The 21,733-nt window shown below is 40.7% G+C and overlaps 1 protein-coding gene across 1 annotated transcript; it reads right to left on the bottom strand.

Moving 5' to 3' along the window:
• Window positions 1-3,272: 3,272 nt before the first annotated feature.
• On the bottom strand, window positions 3,273-21,042 carry dla (deltaA). The gene is made up of 11 exons (XM_088343156.1): window positions 20,582-21,042; window positions 19,398-19,727; window positions 17,277-17,337; window positions 15,659-15,916; window positions 12,374-12,434; window positions 12,175-12,305; window positions 11,261-11,430; window positions 9,746-9,962; window positions 8,272-9,049; window positions 6,356-6,464; window positions 3,273-4,093 (listed from the first exon to the last, which is right to left on the bottom strand). The coding sequence occupies exons 1-11, from the start codon at window positions 20,636-20,638 to the stop codon at window positions 4,088-4,090; spliced, it is 2,178 nt and encodes a 725-aa protein (XP_088199282.1). The 5' UTR covers window positions 20,639-21,042; the 3' UTR covers window positions 3,273-4,087.
• Between the last annotated feature and the right edge of the window lie 691 nt (window positions 21,043-21,733).

Genomic DNA, 21,733 nt, shown 5'->3' with positions numbered 1-21,733 from the left:
CTCGTTTGGCTTGATTGATTTGCCGTTTCGTGATAGTTGCTGTATCCCGAATGGTACATATAATTGACAAATTTGCGTTTTTCCGTACAGATTTTCTCGTACGTCGTACACGTCTTAAAATGCATAATAAGTGTATTTTGTACGGCAAAAACGTACAGGTTGACAGGTCTGAAAATCTGCTTTTGTTTTATATGTTAGGGTTTGGCGCTCCTCTGTCCACCAGAAGGCGCCTAATCTGTAATCAGGTGTGTCAAATCAACCCACACCTGTCGCTAATCAGCCTCACCCTTCACAAGGACATATTGGACAGCACTCAGGGTCGGGTGATTTTTCATTTTTCACCGTCAAGATTACGATCATCTTTTTCGGGGGTTTTCCTGATTTGTGAGGTTTGTTTTTTGTTTCTGGATCTGACAGTTTTATTATTCTGTTTGATCATTTGTTTGTTTATTTGTAGATTATTTTTTCAATAAATGCCATCTGTTTTTGAGCCGCTTGCCATTTACCGCTTCCTGCATATGGGTCCACCTTGAAATCACAATATCTCCATACATGGTGAAGTCAGACATCAATCACCCATTTCCCCCCAAAATCACAAATTTTACTACTGCTAGACAAAAACCCCTTTTTTTTTGAAAAACAATTAAATTTTTTGAATTCATCATTTAAGACACACGCGTCGGACAGGCGGCCCGCGGGCTGCATCAGGCCTGCTAGGGGATTGGATCCGGCCCACGAGACAACGCTCAGAGAAATGCAAGAGGAAAAGAGCTGTAGGTTAAAATAGGTCCACTTGATGTTGCCAAAGCCAGGTGCCTCTCACAAACGCTGCCCTTGTATTTCTCTCTCTCTAATCTCTCTTTCTCTCTCTTCTTTCATTTTTCTCTCACTCTCTTTATCTCTCTCTCTTTCACTCTTTCTGTCTCTTTTTCTCTTTCTTTGTTCCTTTTTGTCTTTCTCTCTATGTCTTTTTACCTTCTTTTCCTCTCTCTTCATTTTTTCCTTTAACCTCTTTCTCTCTCTCTTGCTTTCACCTTCTGTCTTTCCCCTTTCTCTCTTTCTCTCCTCTCTTCTCTCCCCTTTTCTCTCTTTCTATTTCTCTTTGGGTTTTATTCTTTCTCTTTCTTTCACCCTCTCTCACTATTTCTGTTTTTATCTCTTGTTTCTCACGCTCTCCCTCTCTCTCTCTCTCTCTCTCTCTCTCTCGCTCTCTCTCTCTCTCTCTCTCTCGTTCTCTTTTTTGACCCACCCTCTCTACCTTTCTCTCCCCATCTTTCTCTTATTTATTTCTCTCTTTCTCTCTAATCTACTGAACCGGCCCCGAGAGAATGTTTGTTCTATCGTGTGGCCCCCGAGTTTAAATGAGTTTGACACCCCTGATTGAAGACAATGACTTATAATTTAAGGTAAGACAATACATGCCCTTTTCCCCTATGCAGCAGTTTATACGGTATATAAGTGCTTTCTTGCTGTGCCAAACAATAATGGATAAGGTGTAGGTTCATTTATTCGTACTGTATATCAGACGGTGCCTCACGAGACACGAACCTCAGCGCACGTCCCTGAATAGTTCCCATTCGAACATTTGTCGATGGAAAAACAAGGAGCTCCATTCAAAAGCATGCGATGTTTGAACTTTTTTTTTGGCGGGCCATCTGCCTGCGAACAACATCTGTTTCTTCCCCTCCCCAGCATGCCAAAGGATGGGTTCTGGGGCCCTTTTGTGAGTGGCGTCATTGTGTGCTACTCCTTTTAGTGAATGTTAGTGAGAGAGACGTGTGGTGGAGTAATGACTTCATTTTGGGGGCCTGCCAAGCTTCTTGTGAGCAAGAACAGACTGGAAACATTCTTGAGAAAGATGCACTTAATATGAAGTCAATATGAATATTACATTTATTTTTGTATATGTTGTCTTCCCCACGTTCCTCCATTTGTTGTGTGAAACGTGGGTAGTTTGTAAGCATTTAAGGCAGGGGTGTCAAAGATGTGGCTCACCAACAGATTGAATCTGGCCAGAGAGACAACACTGGGAAAAGTGCACGAGAACTAGCCCACCAGTTAAGGGCCATTGCACTTTGAAATATGTCCACTTGATGTCACCAAAGCCTGGCACCATTCACCTAACAATCGGAGCTAGATTTCTCCTTTCTCTTTCTCACTCTCATTTTACCTCTTTCTCTTTCACTCACTCAGTTTATTTTTCTTTCTCTTGGTCTTATCTTCTCTCTCTTCACCTCCCTTTCGCCTTTTCTTTGTCTCTCTTACTCTTCCTTCTTTTTCTCCCTGTTTTCTCTTTATCCCTTTCTCTCTGTGTCTTTTTTCCTCCATCCATTTTTATCTCTTCTTTCCCTTTCTTTCTCTTCCTTGATCTTCCATTCTGTCTTTCTTTTTAAATCAAATGTCTTATTAAATGTGATGTGCATATACTTTACGTTTTTAACGCAAGATTAAAAACCGTATATGTACATCGCAGATATGTTTGTGGCTCTGCAAAATACATGATTCACACCGGATTTTCTTTTTTTACTGGTACTGGAGATATCAGAAAAGTTTTGTTGAAAGTCCTGAAGTGCTTGAATTTGGCCATTAAAAAGGTGTAAGAGCCCGGTTTTCTTTTTCTTTTCTTTTTTTTTTACAAATGGACAGTTGTTAAACACTAAAAGGGATAAAATCTTAGTTTGATAAAATAACTCCAATTATCATTTTATAACCAAACCTCACATCACTGAATCCTATTTTAATTGTGAGCCTCCTAAAAGACCTCCAGCCTTCCGGCTAAAGCGCACCTCGTGTGCCATTCATTTACTACGTCTGCCTCCGTAAGAGTGGCTTTTTGACCATATGGCCCCTGAGCTAAAATGAGTTTGACAGACCTGCACAACGGCATATCTCACAAAACCACTGAATTAAACGAATATGCAATGTTTATCTTTTGGATGCACGTTCATCGTGATTTCCAGGGCCTTTACAAAAATCTAAAATCTAAAAAGGAACTTTTACTTTCTTTCTCGTTGTTTCGCTGAAGTTTCTCCCAGCTTGAGCGGCCGACTCATTGTCGGTGTTAAATGTAGCGGCGGGAGAGATATTGTCTTGCATGAATAGAGACCCCCACGGGGCCCCCTCCTCAGACTTCTCCGTCTCCAGGGAGACGCTTTCAAGTCAGGTGGGGGCCAACAGAGCGTCCATTGAGAAACGGACGCTGCGGGGTTGGGCGGGTGCGAACACAACAGATGGAGGCCCCACCAACGAAGACGTTTAGCATCTTTTTTTTTTTTATTATTTGGAAAAATAGTCTTGGCTAATTCCTTCGTTGACAAAAAGCAGAATAATACATTGTACAGCACAATCCCTCTTAAATAACTTTCTTGTTTCCCTTTGACCTGAAGTGCCTTTTGCAAATATCATCCGTCAAAAGAAATGAACTTAAATTAGTCTGACAAACAAGCACAAACATACAATACGAAATAAGAATAACACAAAATCCTTAAATTAACTTAAATTAAATCTTAACTTTTTCTTGCCTTTTTTCTCTTTATGCTACAAAAAAGGACAATCTGTGTGAGGAAGCGTTCAGAAGAAGAGGACAACAATACTTTAGTCGCAGGCGGTTTGGAGGGCAAAAAAAACGAAAACATTATTGATCAAAAAGCGACCATTTTTTTGTATTTTTCTTTTTACAAAGAGGCCAGTATGGCCGAACATCCGCCGTTTGATGCGGTTCCTGGGTCTGAGAAAAAGATCTAGGTGCAAACATTGCAAAAAAAACACAAAAACAAAACCCTATCTTAGCGCCGTTTAAAAAAGTGTTTCTCACGCCGTCCATTTCTATTTCTTCATCTTTACCCTCGGTGCCCAGACAGAAGCCGAACAGAAAGCTAAATGGGCGTTTACGTTTAACCGTAAACTTGACATATTTGTTTCTTGTTCTCCTTTAAACGACCCCAGGTCACCGAAGTTTCCAGTCGAGAACCAGCTCAGTCTGAATATCAGTCAAAGGTCTCAGCAGCAGCGAGCGTAGAGCAGCATCTCATCCAGGAGCAAAAAACTCTCCCATACAGCAAAATGAGCGAGCCCGTCGCCGGCCCCTTCATACCTGCAACAAACGCCCACATCAGAAAAAACAAAATGACTTTGTGACTCAGAGCAACACAGATGTGACAAATATCTCGTGAATTCCCAGTTGTAGTCACACTTTAAAACAAAAAAGTACTGTACAAGATTTTATTTTAACTTTCAGATGCAACTAAGCACCAAAAATAATCAAAACTGCATGGGCCCGAAGATTGAACCTTGTGGAACACCACTATTTCCAACGATAAGCATAGCGGAAAGCAGAGGAACCAAGACTAACAAACCAAAGAAAGGGCCAAATATTATTATTTGTATTATTATTCAAGCCATTCTTGAGGGATATTCTAAGAAAATAAATCCTACTCCTTCGAGAAAAGGCATCGTTTTTTGTTTTGTTTATGTTCCCATATTTTAGTAGATAACTGAGTAAAATCACGTGAAAGAGAAAAAATATAGCTCAAATTGATACTCATTAAGTATTTTATTTAAAAGTACATTAAATACGAATTTACAAGAAAAAAAAAAAAAAAAATTTTCTTCGGCGGATGGCCAAAAAAGTCTGCTATGCCACAACAAATTGTGACGCTGGTTTTAAGCATTCCTTTTTGTTAAAGGTGGCGTTTGTAACTTCAAAATATTCTGCTTTGCTGACACCATCTTCTGGCTGAAATCATCATTGCAGCCTCTGTCAAGCTGCTTGTTTTGTGCGTGAAAGTACATGACTGTCCGAGATGCGCTTAAATTAATTCTTTTTTTTATCTGTTTTGGGGTTGGAGTTGGCATTTGGACTGTATTTGAAACAGTCATTTTCTTACTTTCACCACTTTCATCTGAGAATAAAAGAAAATGGCATGCGCACGTGTGAAATCCCTGTAAGCCCCCCCCTCCGCCTCACCTCCTTTCCTCTATAACACTGATGATAAAAGTAAGATAAACGCAAAAATGCGTGGTAGGGAAAAAATGTAAAGGCTCTTTGAACTCAGTTGGACATTGTAAACACATACTTAATAAAGAAAAAAATAAAATTGAAAATTCAAACACTTTAAACTATGCACCCTACTTTGAGGGAGGTTTATTTTTAAGTTTAATAATTTTACGAAAAAAAAACAAAAAACAATGGGAAATCAGATAAGGAATATATATATATATATATATATATATATATATATATAGTACCATATTTTCCAATGTTATTCTATATAATACTTATAATAATTGGGAACATTTTACTCAGTTTAATATTGTTTTTATTGAATAAAAATCATCAGCCATTAGATAATGATGCTCATTTGAAAGTATTATTGTTCTTTTATTTTGGGAGAAAAAAATGAAAACATTTTGTATTAATTTAATGAAAAGAAAACGGTATATTTACGGTAGATTAATTTTCTCATTTTATTCGAAGAAATGGTTGAGAATAACGTAAAATAACAAATAATATACCCAAATTAAGGTAACTTTTTGGCCACTTGGGTAACCGTTTTGCTTTCACGGTAACTGTATTTCTACGATAAATACGTTACTGTGTTTAAATTGTAATAACATTGGATGTAAGTTAATTAGGAAGTGTTATACATAAATATTTCGTGTGTATTTAAGCTTGAAATTGAAAAAGTGTAGCAAAATAGTAAAACTTCCGTGTTTCTCGCTACTCAACATAAACAGACTCAAACAATGGCTGACAGGACTATAGCATGTTGAAGGATTATCAAGGTAATGCCGTAAGTTCCCAAAAGTGTTTAAATGATGTGTAAACAACTGGTACTAAGTCAGATCAGGAGGTTTCTCCTGCTATTGGTAACCGTGGAAACCAGTATTAGCTGTCTGATGTACCCCAAAAAACAGCCGGGCGAGGGATGGGCACCGCCGGGCTGTACTTGCCCAAGACACACTACATGAAGCGGTATCTGTATCCCTTAATAGTTTAGACGGATGTAAAGTTTATGCACCTTATTTTTGTGACCTTATTCCATGGTCTCAATCCATTGTATTGTACTTTTGCAGTTTTCACCACCCGGAGGTGGAATCAAAGCTTCAATCACGCGTCCTCTGTGATCACGGTCCGTCTTTTGTGGTTTAGCTCAATATCATATTGATGACACTACAGTAACAATTTACAGTGTCACACTAATGTCCACAAGGTGGTGCACACCACGAGGTACTGTTGTCCAAGTGGTTTACTGACATTCAACAAAACGAAACCAGAAACCCAAAAGCACATTTTGTAGCAACTGCTTCACATCTGCGTTGTGGAGTAAAACCAAAACCATGTCGAGCAACTCACCTCAGTTGCAATTATACATTCGTCCTTCTCTTCCGACATGACAAACACAGATTTGTACTTGTTGTCCGCACATGCAGACGTTTCTGGGCTATTATTTTCCGAAGTATCGCTGAAAGAAAAGAGAGAAAAAAAATCTTAATAGGATTACCATCTTCTTTCACAAATATCTAATGCTGACTGATATCATGTGAAGGGTAGAAATACTGTAAGAAAACATTTAATGTCTGCATGTACTATTTGAAATAGGCTAGTACCGATACCCGCCTTTTAAAGGGTTGGGTCATGCAGCTATGGCAGATAAGTACTATATGTGATTTTCAGTAATTTAAAGTAAAAAAAAACACTTTGAAGATTTCATGATAGTAGTAGGTAGATATCTAGAGGGAGAGAAAACTAAGAATACCAGCGGTATCGGAATCTGTATTGATGTTGAATTAGAAATTGAGTATCAGGCTGAAAGAACAATTGGTATTTGTATCTGGATTGTAGTAAAGTAATGGTGGAATCACTATCTGTATTCATGTCGACTCAAGGGTTGAAGATCAGTCTGAAAGTACTGGTGGTACCGGTATTTGAATCGATGTTGACTCACACGATGAGTATAGGTCAAGTCATGTTTATTTGTATAGCCCTTAAGCATAAGAAGTATCAAAGGGCTGCGAAGACTAAAGGTTACAAGTATATTAGTTTTTAATTGCTATACAGATGACAATCAACTCTTTCCGCCAATGGAAGATACTGCTCTATTAAATTGCGTGAATTTGGAAACCCGTCTTAAAGTCTGAAAGTACCGGTGGTACCGGTATCTGTATCATTGTCGACTCATAAGATGAGTGTCAGTCTGAAAGTACTCGTGGTACCTGTATCAAAGCCGGCTCAAAAGTTGAATATCAGTTTGAAAGTATCGGCGTAATCTGTATCTGTGTCGATGTAGACTAAAAAGTTAAGTATCGGGCTGAAAACAGTGGTGGTAACGGTATCCGTATCAATATTGACTCAAAAGTTGAGTATCAGTCTGAAAAAAACGGACAGATTGACAAGATAGAGAGATATCGATTGACACACTAACTGCTCAAGTACTGATACCATTTGACAATACAAAGGAAATTATTATTATTATTATTATTAGTATATAAAATGCCTGTCCTTCGTAATCATGGCTACCACATGACGAGCTCTTGGACTGTCATCTACGCTATTTGGACTTAGTGGAAGACCGATCCTTAGCCTACATCTTGGACTATGATTGTTGCCTGGCTACCTGAATAAAATACCATCATTTGCTATACTAACCAGTGTTTCTGCACTTTAATAGAGACAATATGTATAATTATTATACTACAGTAACGGCGTGAAAATATAGTTAAACAACCTACAGTAAATCATACGTAAAATAGGAAAAAGGTTTTGTCAGGATGAAATTTCATCAAACGCGGGACATTGTTTGCAGATCATACACGTTTTGTGCGGTCACTTGTCTTGATTTCCCTTCTATCACCACGCTATTTAAATCCTCTGTCACCTTGGTTTTGTGCTAGTTTGTAGTCATTGTCTTCCATGTCAAGTCCCAAGCACTCTTGTGTCAGCGTCTTCTTACACTCGTGTACCAAACCCCTTGCCTGTCCTTGCTGATCATGAGTACCATTCTTGGACTGTCTCCCTCACTATTTAGACTTACTGTGACAGCGACACCTCGCCTGCATTTTGGACCACAATTTTTGCCTTACTACCTGACTTACTGAGTACGTAACCCTGCCTAGAAAGGCTACTGTTTGCTGCACTAATCAGTGTTCCTGCACTTTGCTTCCACCCCGAGTGGGTTTTTGACACAGACATAATCTTTGAATAAAATGTTACTTAAAGTATTTGGCTGTACTACATCCTGAGCCATTCTTGCTACAAAAAAACTTCCTTACCATCTTAAGCGTTTGCTGTGCTTCTCCTCAAACTCAAAAGAGTCCAAGGATTGGCACTTGCCCTCGCGGGCTGCTTCCAACATGGCATCTTTGGCTGCCAGTTCATAGTTGGCCTCACGCACCAGGTTATAGTCTGTGGGCGGAGGTCTGCTAACGTAACTCAGCCGTCCCGGTGATGCTCCCTCTTCAGGGTCTCCCCCACTGCACAGGTCCATCTTCTTGTTGATGTTCTTCACCCCCGTGGTAGGCATGGCCAAGCTGTCTCTCTCCCCACGGTGGCAGTTATTGGTCAGGTTGTTGATGGTTTCCGTCTCGCCAACCGCTTCTATGGGTCCGTCACGATGGACTTTGGAGCGGAAAAACCCGAAGAGCACGGAGAATCCGGCAAGAGCCAAGAGGACCAGAGCCACCCCGGACCCAACCGCCATCCAGGGCACCTCGGAGCCGCGGATGGCGGCGTGCTCTGGCAGCAGAAACTGGCAGTTGCGTCCGCCGTAACCAGGCACGCAGGCGCAGACGTAGCGGTTGTTCCTTTCGTGGCAGGTGGCGCCGTTGTGGCAAGGGTTGTGCTCGCAGCGGCTGATGGGCGAGCTGCAGTTGCGGCCTGTGTAGCCCGGCGGGCAAGTGCACGTGTACCCGCTGACCCCGTCCTGGCATGTGCCGCCGTTCTGGCACGGGGACAAGGAGCACTCTTCGCCGGTGTGGTCGCAGTTCATACCCGTAAAGCCGTCCGGGCACTGGCACAGGTACGAATTGACCAGATCCACGCAACGGGCACCTGAGGACACAAAAAGAAGTTTCAGGACCGGTTGCGTTTTGCCTCAAAAGGGTGCCCACAAGACTTAAAATCAGACTGTATTTGTTGATTCCCAACCAGTGTGCTTAAAGACCTTGTCTGGTGTGCTGCAGCAAATGGTCCAACTTAATAAAATTGGTGAAAAAATCAAGTGAAATGATATTTTCCAATATAGACAATCTTTGTAGCAGCGAGATGGCAGACAATGATGTCAGCTTCATTTAAGTGAATTCCATGTATTAAAAACAATGCCACTTATGATAGTTTCTGCATTTTTGCATAACATTTAAATCAATATTGGGTTTTTCTAATAAATTATGTTTTTTTTAATCCCTAGGAGATACTAACTCGACAAAGATGAGCAAAATGATCTGCTCAGAAGTACAGGTAATTCAGTTTAATAACTATTTTCTTTTTAACGGTGACACTTGATTTAAAAGTGCAAAAAGAAGTTGCTCTACTGGTTGATAATTTCATAACATTGCTAAAAACTCACTTCCTGTTTGCAAAACCCTGCCCGAATAAAAGACAACCGATTGCTGTACTAATCACTAATCAAGTGGGTTCTTGACACGGACATCATCTTCAAGTAGACTTGGTTTAAAAATAGGTTGTTTATGTAGGTTTTCACTGATTATTTCAATAGTGGAGACCAAATCTTCCAGTGGTTGTCCTCACCGTTGGAGCAGGGCGCCGAGGTGCAGTGGTCGATCTTCTTCTCGCAGGTGAAGCCGGCGTACCCGGTAGGACACTGGCAGAAGTATCCGCCGTCAGAGTTGTCGGTGCAGCGGCCGCCATTGGAGCACGGCGCGTCGGCGCACGTCATGGCGCTCAACTCGCAGTTTTTGCCATAAAAACCGTGAGGACACTGGCACTTGTACGTGTTCTCTAAATCCTGCAAAGAGATGTCAGTAGCAGTAAGTAAGGGATTATATATACACACATGCAATTCAGCAAACCCCCAGCAGCAACCCACCCTGACTCATCCTCCTTACTTCTTCCCGCCCCAACCTAGAGTCCCAGTTATCAAAGAAAAATCTCAACGATTTCATCCAAATTGGTTCAGGCCACTATCCCTCCCTCCTAGGATGGAAACCTTTGACAGGGCAGTGCGAAGATGATCGGTGTTGCTGGTTTCTTTTTTATCTGTATTTTATTTCCTTTTTGTTACTTGCATATTTTGTAGAATCGGCATGAGCCTACGTTTCTCTGTGGTACCTTACATGAGTGCGCTGTGCATTCTGAAAAAATGATTATTTTTTTTGTATTTTGAAATTATCCATCCATCCATCCATCCATCCATCCATTATCTGTACCGCTTATCCTCAGTAGGGTCGCGGGGGTGCTGGAGCCCATCCCAGCCATCTCCGGGCAGTGGGCAGGGGACACCCTGAACTGGTTGCCAGCCAGTCGCAGGGCACACAGGGACAGACAGTTCGCTCGCTCATTCACACCTAGGGACAATTTTGACCGGCCAATTAACCTGACGTGCATGTTTTTGGAATGTGGGAGGAAACCGGAGTGCCCGAAGGAAACCCATGCAAACACGGGGAGAACATGCAAACTCCGCACAGGAAGGTTGGTAGCTGGATTTGAACCCGTGACCTCAGAACTGTGCCGCACACACGCTAACTACCGCGCCGCCGTGCTGCCATTTTGAAATTATTCTTGTTAAAATTCCACCATACGATCACTGTGTTGTCTGTGTTTAAGAAGAACTGGCCGAGCACCTCTGGCTTTGGTGCCCCACACTCTAGAATGCCTGTTATCAACACTGATTGGGATTCTTCTTTAAACTTAGAAACCTCCCACATGTCATTCTAGCGCTACAGAGGATTATCCTCAGGCCCTCGATTGATTCAATAACAACAACCACAACAACAGCAACCAACAGCATTGTGGTGCTGCATTTTCCACACATAGAACACAAGCCGTCAAAAATATAATACACTTGTTTGGTTCACTGTAAAATGAAAGCTATATTTCTGAATATTTTACTGCCTTCAAAGTGTACGTTTTACTTTGTATTGGAAGTGAAAAAGTGAAACAATCGTAATCAAATGTACTATTTGTCTGCACACTTTGTGTTGGTGTTTTTTTTTTGAGTGGTTCTGTCTCTAGTTAAGATTTTGACTGTCATTGCGGGGCCCACCTGTCCATGCGGCGACATTTCGGCGTGCCTAAGTGACTTACCGTGCAGCTCCCCCCGTTTCGACAGGGGTTCCCAGCGCATTCATTGACTTGGACTTCGCAGCTGGCGCCGGTGAAGCCGGGCCTACAGGAACAGGTGTAGCTGCCCTGGCCGGTGTTGCTACAAGTGGCTCCATTCATGCAGGGCTTGTGGTGCGTGCAGTAGTTCAGATCTGGACACATGCCATGCACACATGTGGATTAGCGCCGCTGAATGTTAGCTGGTCTGGCTGGACTGCGGTTTGCAATTATTTGAGCCCCTGACAACTGGCTAAACCCACATGCAACCCCCTCCCACCGGGAAGACCACAGCTGTAACATTAGCGAGCAAGCAGACTTCAGGTTCAAGTTTCAAGGGGCACGAGAGTTCGGCTGTGTGACTTTTTTGCTTGCTTTAAAACGGGCTTTACAGATTATTGAGGCACTCGCGTGAAACGGAAGGCCTGGAGCCTGTTGTACATAACATAACATATGAACTGTCAGATAAACATATTTTTTTTTGAATACTCGTCAGTCAGTATGTTAGCATTTGTTTAACAGAATATAAAATGAATATCTTGTCCGCCAGCTTGCTGCAACGGAATCCCAAAGACCTGCAAAAGTTTGGGCAGAAATACGAGAGGTAAAATTGTCACTATTGTCATGTTGCTGTTCTTTGATTCCACACCTCTTAGGGCTGATCTGTTTTTTGTTAATTTTGAGGATTTAATAAAAAAAGGTGTAAGCTTAGTGCAGGGTGAGAAGAACGTTAATGGAATTCTCTAATCTGAAGGTTTCTCTCACTGTTTATCCAATGTCTTCTCTTCTTATTTTGGGTATTTACTAAAGTTCAAACTTAACACCCGAAAATAGATCGGTCCAAGGTTGACCCAAATATGGTTATTTTTGACTGCAACGCCGGTGTGTGTTGTGCCCACCTTGGTTGCAGAAGAGCCCGCCCCAGCCCTCCTGGCAGTTGCACTGCCAGGGCTGCTGGCATGTGCCGTGCAGGCAGCCCGGATATCGGATGCACTCGTCGCAGTAGCGCCCCTTGAAGCCCACCCGGCACCTGTGGACAACAGGATGTAAGTCGGCATCATAACAGTTAGGCCGTATCCCCACCGAGGCCAAACCTACTTGCACTCGCCGGGTTTCTCGCAGAAGCCGTGCTCCTCGTCGCAGCCCGGCAAGCAGATTGCTAAAAAACAACGACAAAGACATCAACTAAATTAGTTTCTAGTTTTACGAAGGAGGCAAAAAAAAACCCCAAATTGGAATAGCTTCAAGTTATTTTCTGTGTGTTTTATCGTGTTTGTTTGTCTTGTAGATTTATTTATACTTGTATTGAGTTGCATAAGTATGTAATTTAATCTACTATACTCTTACAGATATTACTAAAATGGGAGGAACTTGAGTTCAACATATACGCACAGATCAGTGTGCATCGCCGTGGTTACCAAAAGCACCCAAAGTACAATGACACTGACAGGTGAGTTGATAATTACACTCGATGTGAAAACCCCTTATTGTGATAGCAATATTACTGCTGCGTGAGAAGCAGTAGTAGTGTGTGTGAGAGAGTATAATATCGTGTGTGAGAGTCGATAAACGGTCTGCATTTATATAGCGCTTTTCAAAAAACTGAAAACTTTCCAAAGTGTTACACACACACACGCACACAAACACACACAAACACACACACACACACACACACACCAATAGCGGCAACAGCCATGTCATGTCTACCTGCTTAATAGGAGCATTAGGGGTTCAGTGTCTTGCCGGGGGCACTTAGACATTTAAGTTGGAGGAGCCAGGAATCGAACCTGCGACCAGGACAAGGGCTTTACCTCCTGAGCTACCGCTGCAGTATATTGGGATGAGTGTGGAGTATGAGTGTGTGTGTGAGAGTAGTATGTGTGTGAAGCATAGCAGTGTGTAGGAGAGTAAAGTAGTATGAGTAAGAAAATATACTAGTGTTTGTGCATGGGTATGACGGGGTCTGTATGAGAGCATATTTGTGCATGTGTGAAAGTATGGTGTTTTATGTGAAAGCAAGTATGATTTACTTCTCAAACAGCCTCTCATATGCTTGGGTGGTGTGTGTGTGTGTGTGTGTGTGTGAGACCCGCCTGCGCTCTCACACAGCCCCTTTCCCTGCCCCTTACCCTCCTCAAGCCCAACCCCAGCCACTGTCTTTTTTTTCTCAGAGCTGCTGTTCTTAAGTCTTTTATTCTTCCTACAAACGCACGCACACACAATTTGGTGGTCCCAGATAGATAAGAGTGGACAGCTGGCGAGTGTGTTGCCAGCGTGCGACAGCTGCCCCATTGTCTGAGGGCTGCCGGCAGCTGCCCACTTCAAACAATGACGACCTCCCCCTCCCCAAAACTACCACCGGTGGCAACCAATCACGAGGCATGCGTGTCAATTTATGGCACGTGTGACATTATTCACCCCAAAACTTTCCTCGGAATAAATCAAGTGTGTGTGCGCGTGCGTGTCACACTAGTGAAGGGATGGGGGCTGCTTGCTTTTTAGGGGTGGGGGTCCCGAGCGGTTGTTTACTCCTCCAGAAAGTTCTCGTAACGGCATATCCTGCTCCCAATAATAACAATGAGGCACATTTTTCTTGATCCATATTGTCGGTCAAGCATTAAAAAGCCACTGCCGGAGAGACTTTGCTTTTTTTCCCTGCAATCGCAGCGCATTGGTCCCATCCCCACCAAAACCAAACTTGGAACAGAACATGTTAAAAAAAAAAAAGTCACGTTTCCAAGTTTATGTATTATATTATTGTATTTTACCACTGAATTCTGTGCAAACATTTTACTGTTTCCTTTTAAATTAAATTGACTGTCTTGATTGTCGTTGATATCAGTGTTGAGGAACATCGTATGCAATGAGAGTGGACATGGCACTCCAGGGTAAAGATTTTAACAAGAGAAAAAAGTTAAAAGACTATCAGGATAAACGGCATGTTTAGAAACTGGCCGAAGTTATAATAATAGTGAAATATTCGTGCTTTTGTTTATTTTTAATTATTCTGTGCCTTAATAAAAAGCCACAAACAAACAAGCAGCTTATCTAATACTTTGCAGAGTATAGTTATCTCATTTTTTGATTTATTTTTTTATAAGATTATACACTATGTAATCCAACAAGGAAGACATACAAATGGGTACAAATGTAAAAAATGTATTCCACAACATCTATTTATAACCCTTTCTGTACATTTTTGGGACATTTTTCCCCCTCCCCTCTAAATTTTAAAGTTATTTTTTTTATATTTGTTATTTTGTTTTATTTATTTATTTTATGGGTTGTTATTCTTTAATTTTTATGTATGCATTATTTCTCTTCACATATCCCTCTTTAATTTTCTTGCCTTTTTTCTTTCGTTGTTTATTTCATTAGAAAACATAACAAACACGTTTATAATTTTTCCATGACTAAAAGATCTATGTTCATTTTTTACACCTTTGTAGCTTTTAATATTTCAATGTTTTATACAATTTAAATGACTAAATGTCATATCTATTTTGTCTTTACTTAATGTATTATTTTCAGCCATGACTTATATTTTTTTTTTAATCTTTTTGTTTTTACCCCCTTCTGAACATGTTTTATGACCAATTGTTTTATTAATGTTGCTGCTTTTGGCAGGATCTTATCATTTGGTGTCTTTATTTTAATTTTAAAATTGTACATCCATCTTACCTATAAAGACAAGCTTCTAGTCGAAATATATAAAACATGAATCCAGAAATATTTTGCTGGAAGTTTTAAAATTTTGTGATTAACTAGTATTTTGATTAGCATGTTCCAAGGTAGTTCTAATCAATAGGGATGGGGAAATACCAATGCCACGAATTGATATCGGTACAGGTACGAGCCTTATTTTGAGGTATCGACATTTGCAACACCGGTCAATATCAGAAACTGTTGCTCTCTAGTGGTCGTTTTACATTTTAGACCAGGGGACTCCAACATAATGCCCGCGGGCAAGGCGTAGCCCCATTAAGACGCCTAAGTAGCCCATGGACAGTTTCTGAAAATTGCTCACTAGTAATGGGTCATAATTGTTTTCTAGGAAATTTGATTTCTTTTTTTCTCTTTCTTTTTGATATGATGTTTTAGCGGTTGACTTAACTTCTAATAATTACAACCTGGTAATAAAAACAAAGTTGTTATTTTAGAACTGTATATCAAAATGGTAGCGCACCAATCGGTAAAAAATCGTAGCTCTCCGCTTCGAAATGGTTGGTAACACACAATTGGGGAATATTATAAGGTGAAAACATATGATGTACTAGTTAGAGCTCTTTGGTATCAGTATTAGTAATAATCTTACATTTTAAAAACAACACAGATATCGAGTAAAAATACTATTTTTTTAATGATTTTTGCAAATGTACTCACGTTCGGTGCAGTAATGCCCCTTCCAGCCGGCGTCGCAGACGATCTCGCCGCGCTCTCCGCACGTAAAGTGGCCAAAAGCATCGTCCCGAGGCCGGCAGAAGACGGAGCATCCGTCGCCGTAGTAGTGCTCGTCGCACACGTAGCGGTACGCGTACTTCAGCTCGGTGCGACCCGCAGTGTGCAGGTCCTGGGACCAATCCTCGCCCACCGTCAAGTGGCGCTGAGTGCTCATGGTGCTGATCACACGCTCTGGGTTTTCTGGGACAGGAAAAACACAGGAAAGTGTTTTTAACTTTTAGCTTGGCATGTGGGGGACCGATATCGTGTATCACTTACACACTAACACTAGCATTTTATGCGTTAGACTACAACTTTTCTTCCATTTAAAACGCCTCCGATTTTTAAAAAACAATCTTACTTTTTTTAAAAATTCAAACAACAACCAAAAATCTTGATTTGAGATGGGTATTTAAGCTATTTATGTTATCTCTATCTTGAATTGAGACTAAGACTTTGCGCGTGAATAAATCGCTCCAACAATCACATTAAATTTCTATTTTGGTAAAATTTTCCCACTACCGGTTTTAAACAAGCACACATTGTTTTTATTTCAGTATTTTGAGGATGGATTGTGTTGAGCGCGTAAAACTAAAGTGCACGATAACATCTACCACTTTTTAACATCAAAGGTTGGCATCGATGGTATCTGTATCGGGTGTTTTGGTATTGTTGCTTCAAATAGGTCTGGGGTTCAAATTTGATAATAATTTTAGTTCACATCATCTGATATGTGTTGATGATTTTTCTTCAGACATTTCTGTATCATTTTATTTACAAAAGTACACAGTGAAATAACCAATTTTTTGGGATGAAGGCCATTTGTTCACTGAGATACTGTTAAAAATTTTTATCTTTAGATATTAAATGAACACTATTACTAAGTACCTTAAAGTCAATAGTATTTATTCAAACTTAAAGAATGCATTTTTATTTAGTGCCTCGTAGTGGTAAAAAGGAGATAATTCATTCAAAAATATTGATTTAAATACTAAGCAAAAATACCGTGCATGAAGTATCATATAAACGTACATTTTTAGAAAAAAATACTCGTAGGTCAAGAAATTATTTTATTTTACATAACATGAACCTACTTAAAGGAAATTATCATTTTCTTGCTGCTATGGGTACCCCAAAACTCCCCCAAAATGTGAAATAAAAATGGTGCATTTTGGTCACTTTCAGTCTCGTAGTTTGTAGTCTTCCTTGTGCTTTCTAGCACTCGTTTTCAGTTGCATTATACCATACAGTGACCAGTTGTCAAATAATACACAATGTCTCTTTTACACTACCTCAGTATACATATGGTCTTTATCTACAGAGTGATTAATTAACACAGGTAATGACATCGTGCAGTATTAAATAGAAATAAACAAAAGCATTAAAACAGTTACACACTCAACATCATTTAGTTGAAGATTCAAAAATTTGTTGCGTATAGAGTATGTTCCTCAAAAATAAGAATACATTTCCAATAAATATAGCCGCAAAAATCCGTAGAGGAGTCAATAAATCGATTCAATGTACGGTAATCGAATTGGAAGGGAAAAGGAGGTCTTACCTGTGGACAGGTCGTCTTTGGAGTCAGCGTGCAGTGCCTCAATAATGAGCGAGAAGGTCCCCTGAGAAAACAAGCGTCCTTGTGAGACAGGTGGACGCTCAGCCGCATCATACATCAATCCCTGGAGGGGCTTGCACACATCCTCCCCCTCCATCCTGCCTCCTCCCGACCTCACTCTCCCAGAAACACGCAATCAACGGCTCCATCCATGCAACCCACTTGTCAAGTAAGAAGAACTTCAGGGAGATAGATGGAAAAGTGGAATTTGAGGGACTTTTGGACCAAACTGATGTATATTCTGAGGCAACATCCTAATATCCAATAGAGTGGCATTTAGGGCAATGGTTTTCCATTATCTATTGTGGAACATTTTTTTCAGCCAAGAGAAATGTGGGGGTTGGGAAATACTAATATTACAACATACAAAAAAATATATATTTTATTGAATACTATTCCAAACATTGTAACTTAATTTGGGTAGATAATATCCAGACTATTTCAAAAAGATGGCAAAAAACAATTCTAAGTAAAATATGGGCAACACAATTATCTTAATAAATGTATTCACTTCAAGAATTATTTCTGAGTAAGAAAATAATAAAACAAAATTACCAAGTAAGCACAAATCTAACCATTATTAAAGTTTAACAATGAATATCACTCCAGACCAGAGGTCTCAAACTTGTAGCCCTCGGGCCTTATGTGGCCTGCGGGAGGATATTTGAAGGCCCCCTCTTTAACATGAAAGTTTGATATAAGTGCAGCCTACGCAGACAAAAGACATGTCTTAGCTAAGATAGCTCCTTGTTTTATACTGTATTAGCCGCCCACCCACACAGGGGGAGATACTATACTTCTGTGCAAATGTGAGACCCAAGTGTCTTGACTGGTTCAAACTGGATAGTGTGTGCAAAAGTGCTTTTAGATAGGAATACGCCAAGGAAGGGCAAGTCACAGCAATGTAGTAGTCCAACTCCAGTCTTCTAATATGAGAAGCCTAATCCAACCAGTAACGGCAATAACACGTTACCAGGGTGCGTAATCCAGGGGACGCAATTACTTTTCTTGGCAATTAGACAGAAATTCATCAAATTTTATTACTTAACTGTCGTGACAACATGGTGCATTACTCTGCTATTTTTAACAGCAAACCGGGAATCACAACATCTACTGTAATTTGGGAGTTTCTTCTTTGCCTATAATGTAAAAAACAATCCTCCTTCCGTCAGCAATACAACACTAAATATCACAAAAGGGCAATGATTGGATGTTTATATCTACTTACAAAATAAATTTGAATACAAGCATGGTGGTGCTGTCTCAAGCACAGAGTATAAGAACACATAATTTCTCCCTACTGATATTCCGATATTCTTCCAACGGTATATACTTGCATCAAAGCCGTATTTACAACTTTAAAATAAAATACTGAAATCTGGGTTGCAGTTTATTTGAACACACATATTTCGTTGCGGTTCACCTGTTGCGGATGGTGGGCAGCTCATGGGGAGTGGGTGTGGATTGTACAAGAATAACCAATTAATTTGGGTGAACGTCTTTACAGAATTTATGGTAAAAGAGTGCGGAATGTTGGTATTTTTAATAGTAAAATTAAGTTTGCCGTGCATAATGGATGGAGAAAAAAAATCGTCTTGACAATACTAAGAAATCGAGAAGGAAATATTTGAGGGGTTTGAAGCCTAATGACAAATTGGGTATGGAGTGTCTCAACTGTTAGTTTGCAGGCTTTCAAGACAGCACAACTGAAGAAACATGAGGGCTTCACTGCTTCCACAAGTTGGTGTACATGTTTTATTTGATTTATTTTAATATGTGGCTGTTTTTAAGCCGTTTAGGGGGCTTCAATTTGAGTATATACAGTAATTTGTAAGTAGTTACTCTCAGACTAGTCTGGGTGTCAGTAAATTGGGGGAAACAAAATTAATTTAACATGCTGTAACTAGTAACCGTAACAAATTACTTTTTTCCAGTAACGTGCCCAATACTGAATCTAACAGATGAATGGATGGATGGATGGATTGATGGATGGATGGATGAATGGATGGATGGATGATGCCTCCCTCCCTCCTTCCCGCCAACATGTGACCCCCACCCTCTCACCGGCCAAGTGAAGCCGAAGTTGATCCTGATGGGGTTAGTGAAGGAGCTTTCCGGGATGGCGTCAGGAATCTGGAAGGAGTTGGCCCCCAGTACAGGCGTGACCGCAGCGCCATAATTGCACGGAGGCTCCGGCGAAGCGTTGGGCTGGTAGTGCTTCAGGCAAACCCTGAAGTAGGTCTGGCAGGCGCACTGTTGCGCGGATGAGGAGCTGGAGGGCGACCCCCCAGGCCAGCTGCCGCCCCCTCGGCCGCAGCAGTTCTTGTTGCCTTGTGCGCCCTTCTTGTTGAGGAACTCCTGCAGGCGCAGCTCGAACACACCCGAACAGGAGGTCTGTGCAAGCCATCGAAAAGAAGCCGAGAGAAATTCTTTTCAGACTTTTTCGATCTCCCAAGTTATCGCAATGTGTCGTTTGCGAACGAAACGAAGCTGTGGGACTGCTTTCTGAAGTCAACAATGAGAGCCGGCACCCTTCGAAACTCTCTCTCTTTTACCCTTTCGCTCTCCCCCTCTCTCTCTCTTTCTCATGGTATATTTCACGCTTGTTCTTTCTCTAGGTTATCTGTTCCTCTATCTTTTCCTTTCTCTTTCCCTCTCTTTCTCTCGCTATTGTTCTCTCTCATTTATCGTTCTTCTCTATTTCTTTTTCTCTCTCTTTATGCCTCTCTTTCACTTGCTTTCCTTCTTTTTCTCTCTTGTTTTCTTGCTCTCATTCTCTCTGTCTTTCATTCTCTTTCACTTTCTTTTTATCTCCTGTTATCTTGCTCTCATTCTCTCTGTCTTTCTTCCTATCTTTTCTCTCGCTGTCTCTCTTTCTCTCTCGCTCTCTCTTTCTCTCTCCTGAAGGAACTCGTAACTGGTCAATATAGAGTGGGGATATCTTTGTGTTTTTTGCTGATTATAAACAATTTGAGAGTTTAAATGAGGTAAAGGCTCACTGTATATTGGACCAATCATGACTATTGTAATATAGTGGCATAAAACATTTTAAAAAAAAATTGTTTATGATGTTTAAATATTATTGGTTATACGTCCATAAAAACACTACAATCTAAATCACCGTTTGGGAGCTAAAAAAAAGCCGACTCTTTTTTAGTGAGCTGGGCCAAAAAAGCCGGTTCTCTAATACCGAGTTGCAATATCCATCACTACAAGTTCACGTCGGAGGAAATTCAAGTGCGACTTACCTGGCACAGCAAAGTAGCCAGCACTGCAACGCTCAGAAACGTCTTCAATAAATACATGATGAATAAATACGAATAAATAAATTAAAAATATATTATTTAAACGGGTCTGGTGAGAAAATGCATGGAGCGGCTCATACAGCGCCAACGCGCATGCGCATCCGGGAACGAAAGCAAAAGGAGATAGGATAATCCCCAAAAACTTTCACCCGTGATGAAAGGGTGAACTTTCTTAAAAAAATAAATAAATAAAATAATAATAAATATGTAAATATTGAAATAAAAAGTTTTCCGGTTACGTTATAATCCCAAACAAAGGTGGCATTCTCCTTTCCTTGACGGAAGGTCCGACATGGTTTGCTTTCTTGTCTTCTTTCTTCTCGGTTGTCCGGCGCGGGCCGCCTGCAGCCGCTTATATACATGCTATGCTAATAACATGCAAATGGCCCTCCGCCACTCCCTCGTCGATTTTTTTGGGAGCCTTCGACCCCCCAGGACCCTCCCACCCCCCACAACACCCTCACATACAAGGAGCAATCTGGCTCCCCACAACTAAACCAGGAACCTCCTCGTAGTTGGTCGGAAATATGAAACTTTTTTTTGTCCAGCAAAACGTTTTGTCTTGCAAACAGTTGGCACGTGACTCTTTTGTTTCCTTTGATGGAATTATGGCAGGAAGATAAAAGTGTAAAAAAAGGCCGTTTGAGATGGGAGTTTGCTTCCTTCTGAGTAGCTTCTATTGTTAAGGGGAACTTCCCGATTATTTAACAGTTTTTTTCTTCAATGTCGTGCCTTCAAACAGAAGTTGTCTCTCATCTCCATGGGCAACAGTGTAGCGTCCTAAAACTTTTTTAAAAGCTGATCAATTAGCTTCCTTTTGCTGCCTTCCCCCATCTCATCCTACTTTGCCGCAGTGTCCCGGGCAATAAAACAGCATCCCGAAATCAAAAGAATGGTAAATGGACATGAAATAGATTCAAGATTGTCTTTACCGTCTTTGTTGTCATTAACTTGAAATGGCAATGAAATAAACGCAGAATCCAAGGAAAATATAATGTTCGGATTTGAAAATGTAAAGATATTACCCATTTTTTGCTGCGAGACAGGGATTTAACAGACTGATGGTATTTGTATGTGTATCAATGTCAATGAATC

The sequence above is a fragment of the Urocampus carinirostris genome, chromosome 8 (genome assembly GCF_059441175.1).
Source record: "Urocampus carinirostris isolate Australia breed hairy pipefish chromosome 8, RoL_Ucar_1.0, whole genome shotgun sequence".
In the NCBI taxonomy this organism is placed as follows: Eukaryota; Metazoa; Chordata; class Actinopteri; order Syngnathiformes; family Syngnathidae; genus Urocampus; species Urocampus carinirostris.
The sequence above is the reverse complement of the archived record's forward strand: the minus strand, read 5'-3'. Positions and strand labels throughout refer to the sequence as shown.

Coding starts and splice junctions, on each gene's coding strand:
- dla (XM_088343156.1), bottom strand. CDS start 20,638: ATGTATTTATTGAAGACGTTTCTGAGCGTTGCAGTGCTGGCTACTTTG. Junction 17,338..19,397: donor ACTTCGGCTTCACTTGGCCG/GTGAGAGGGTGG, acceptor TTGTTTTCTCAG/GGGACCTTCTCGCTCATTAT. Junction 12,435..15,658: donor GGGGCATTACTGCACCGAAC/GTGAGTACATTT, acceptor GTTGTTTTTTAG/CAATCTGCTTGCCGGGCTGC.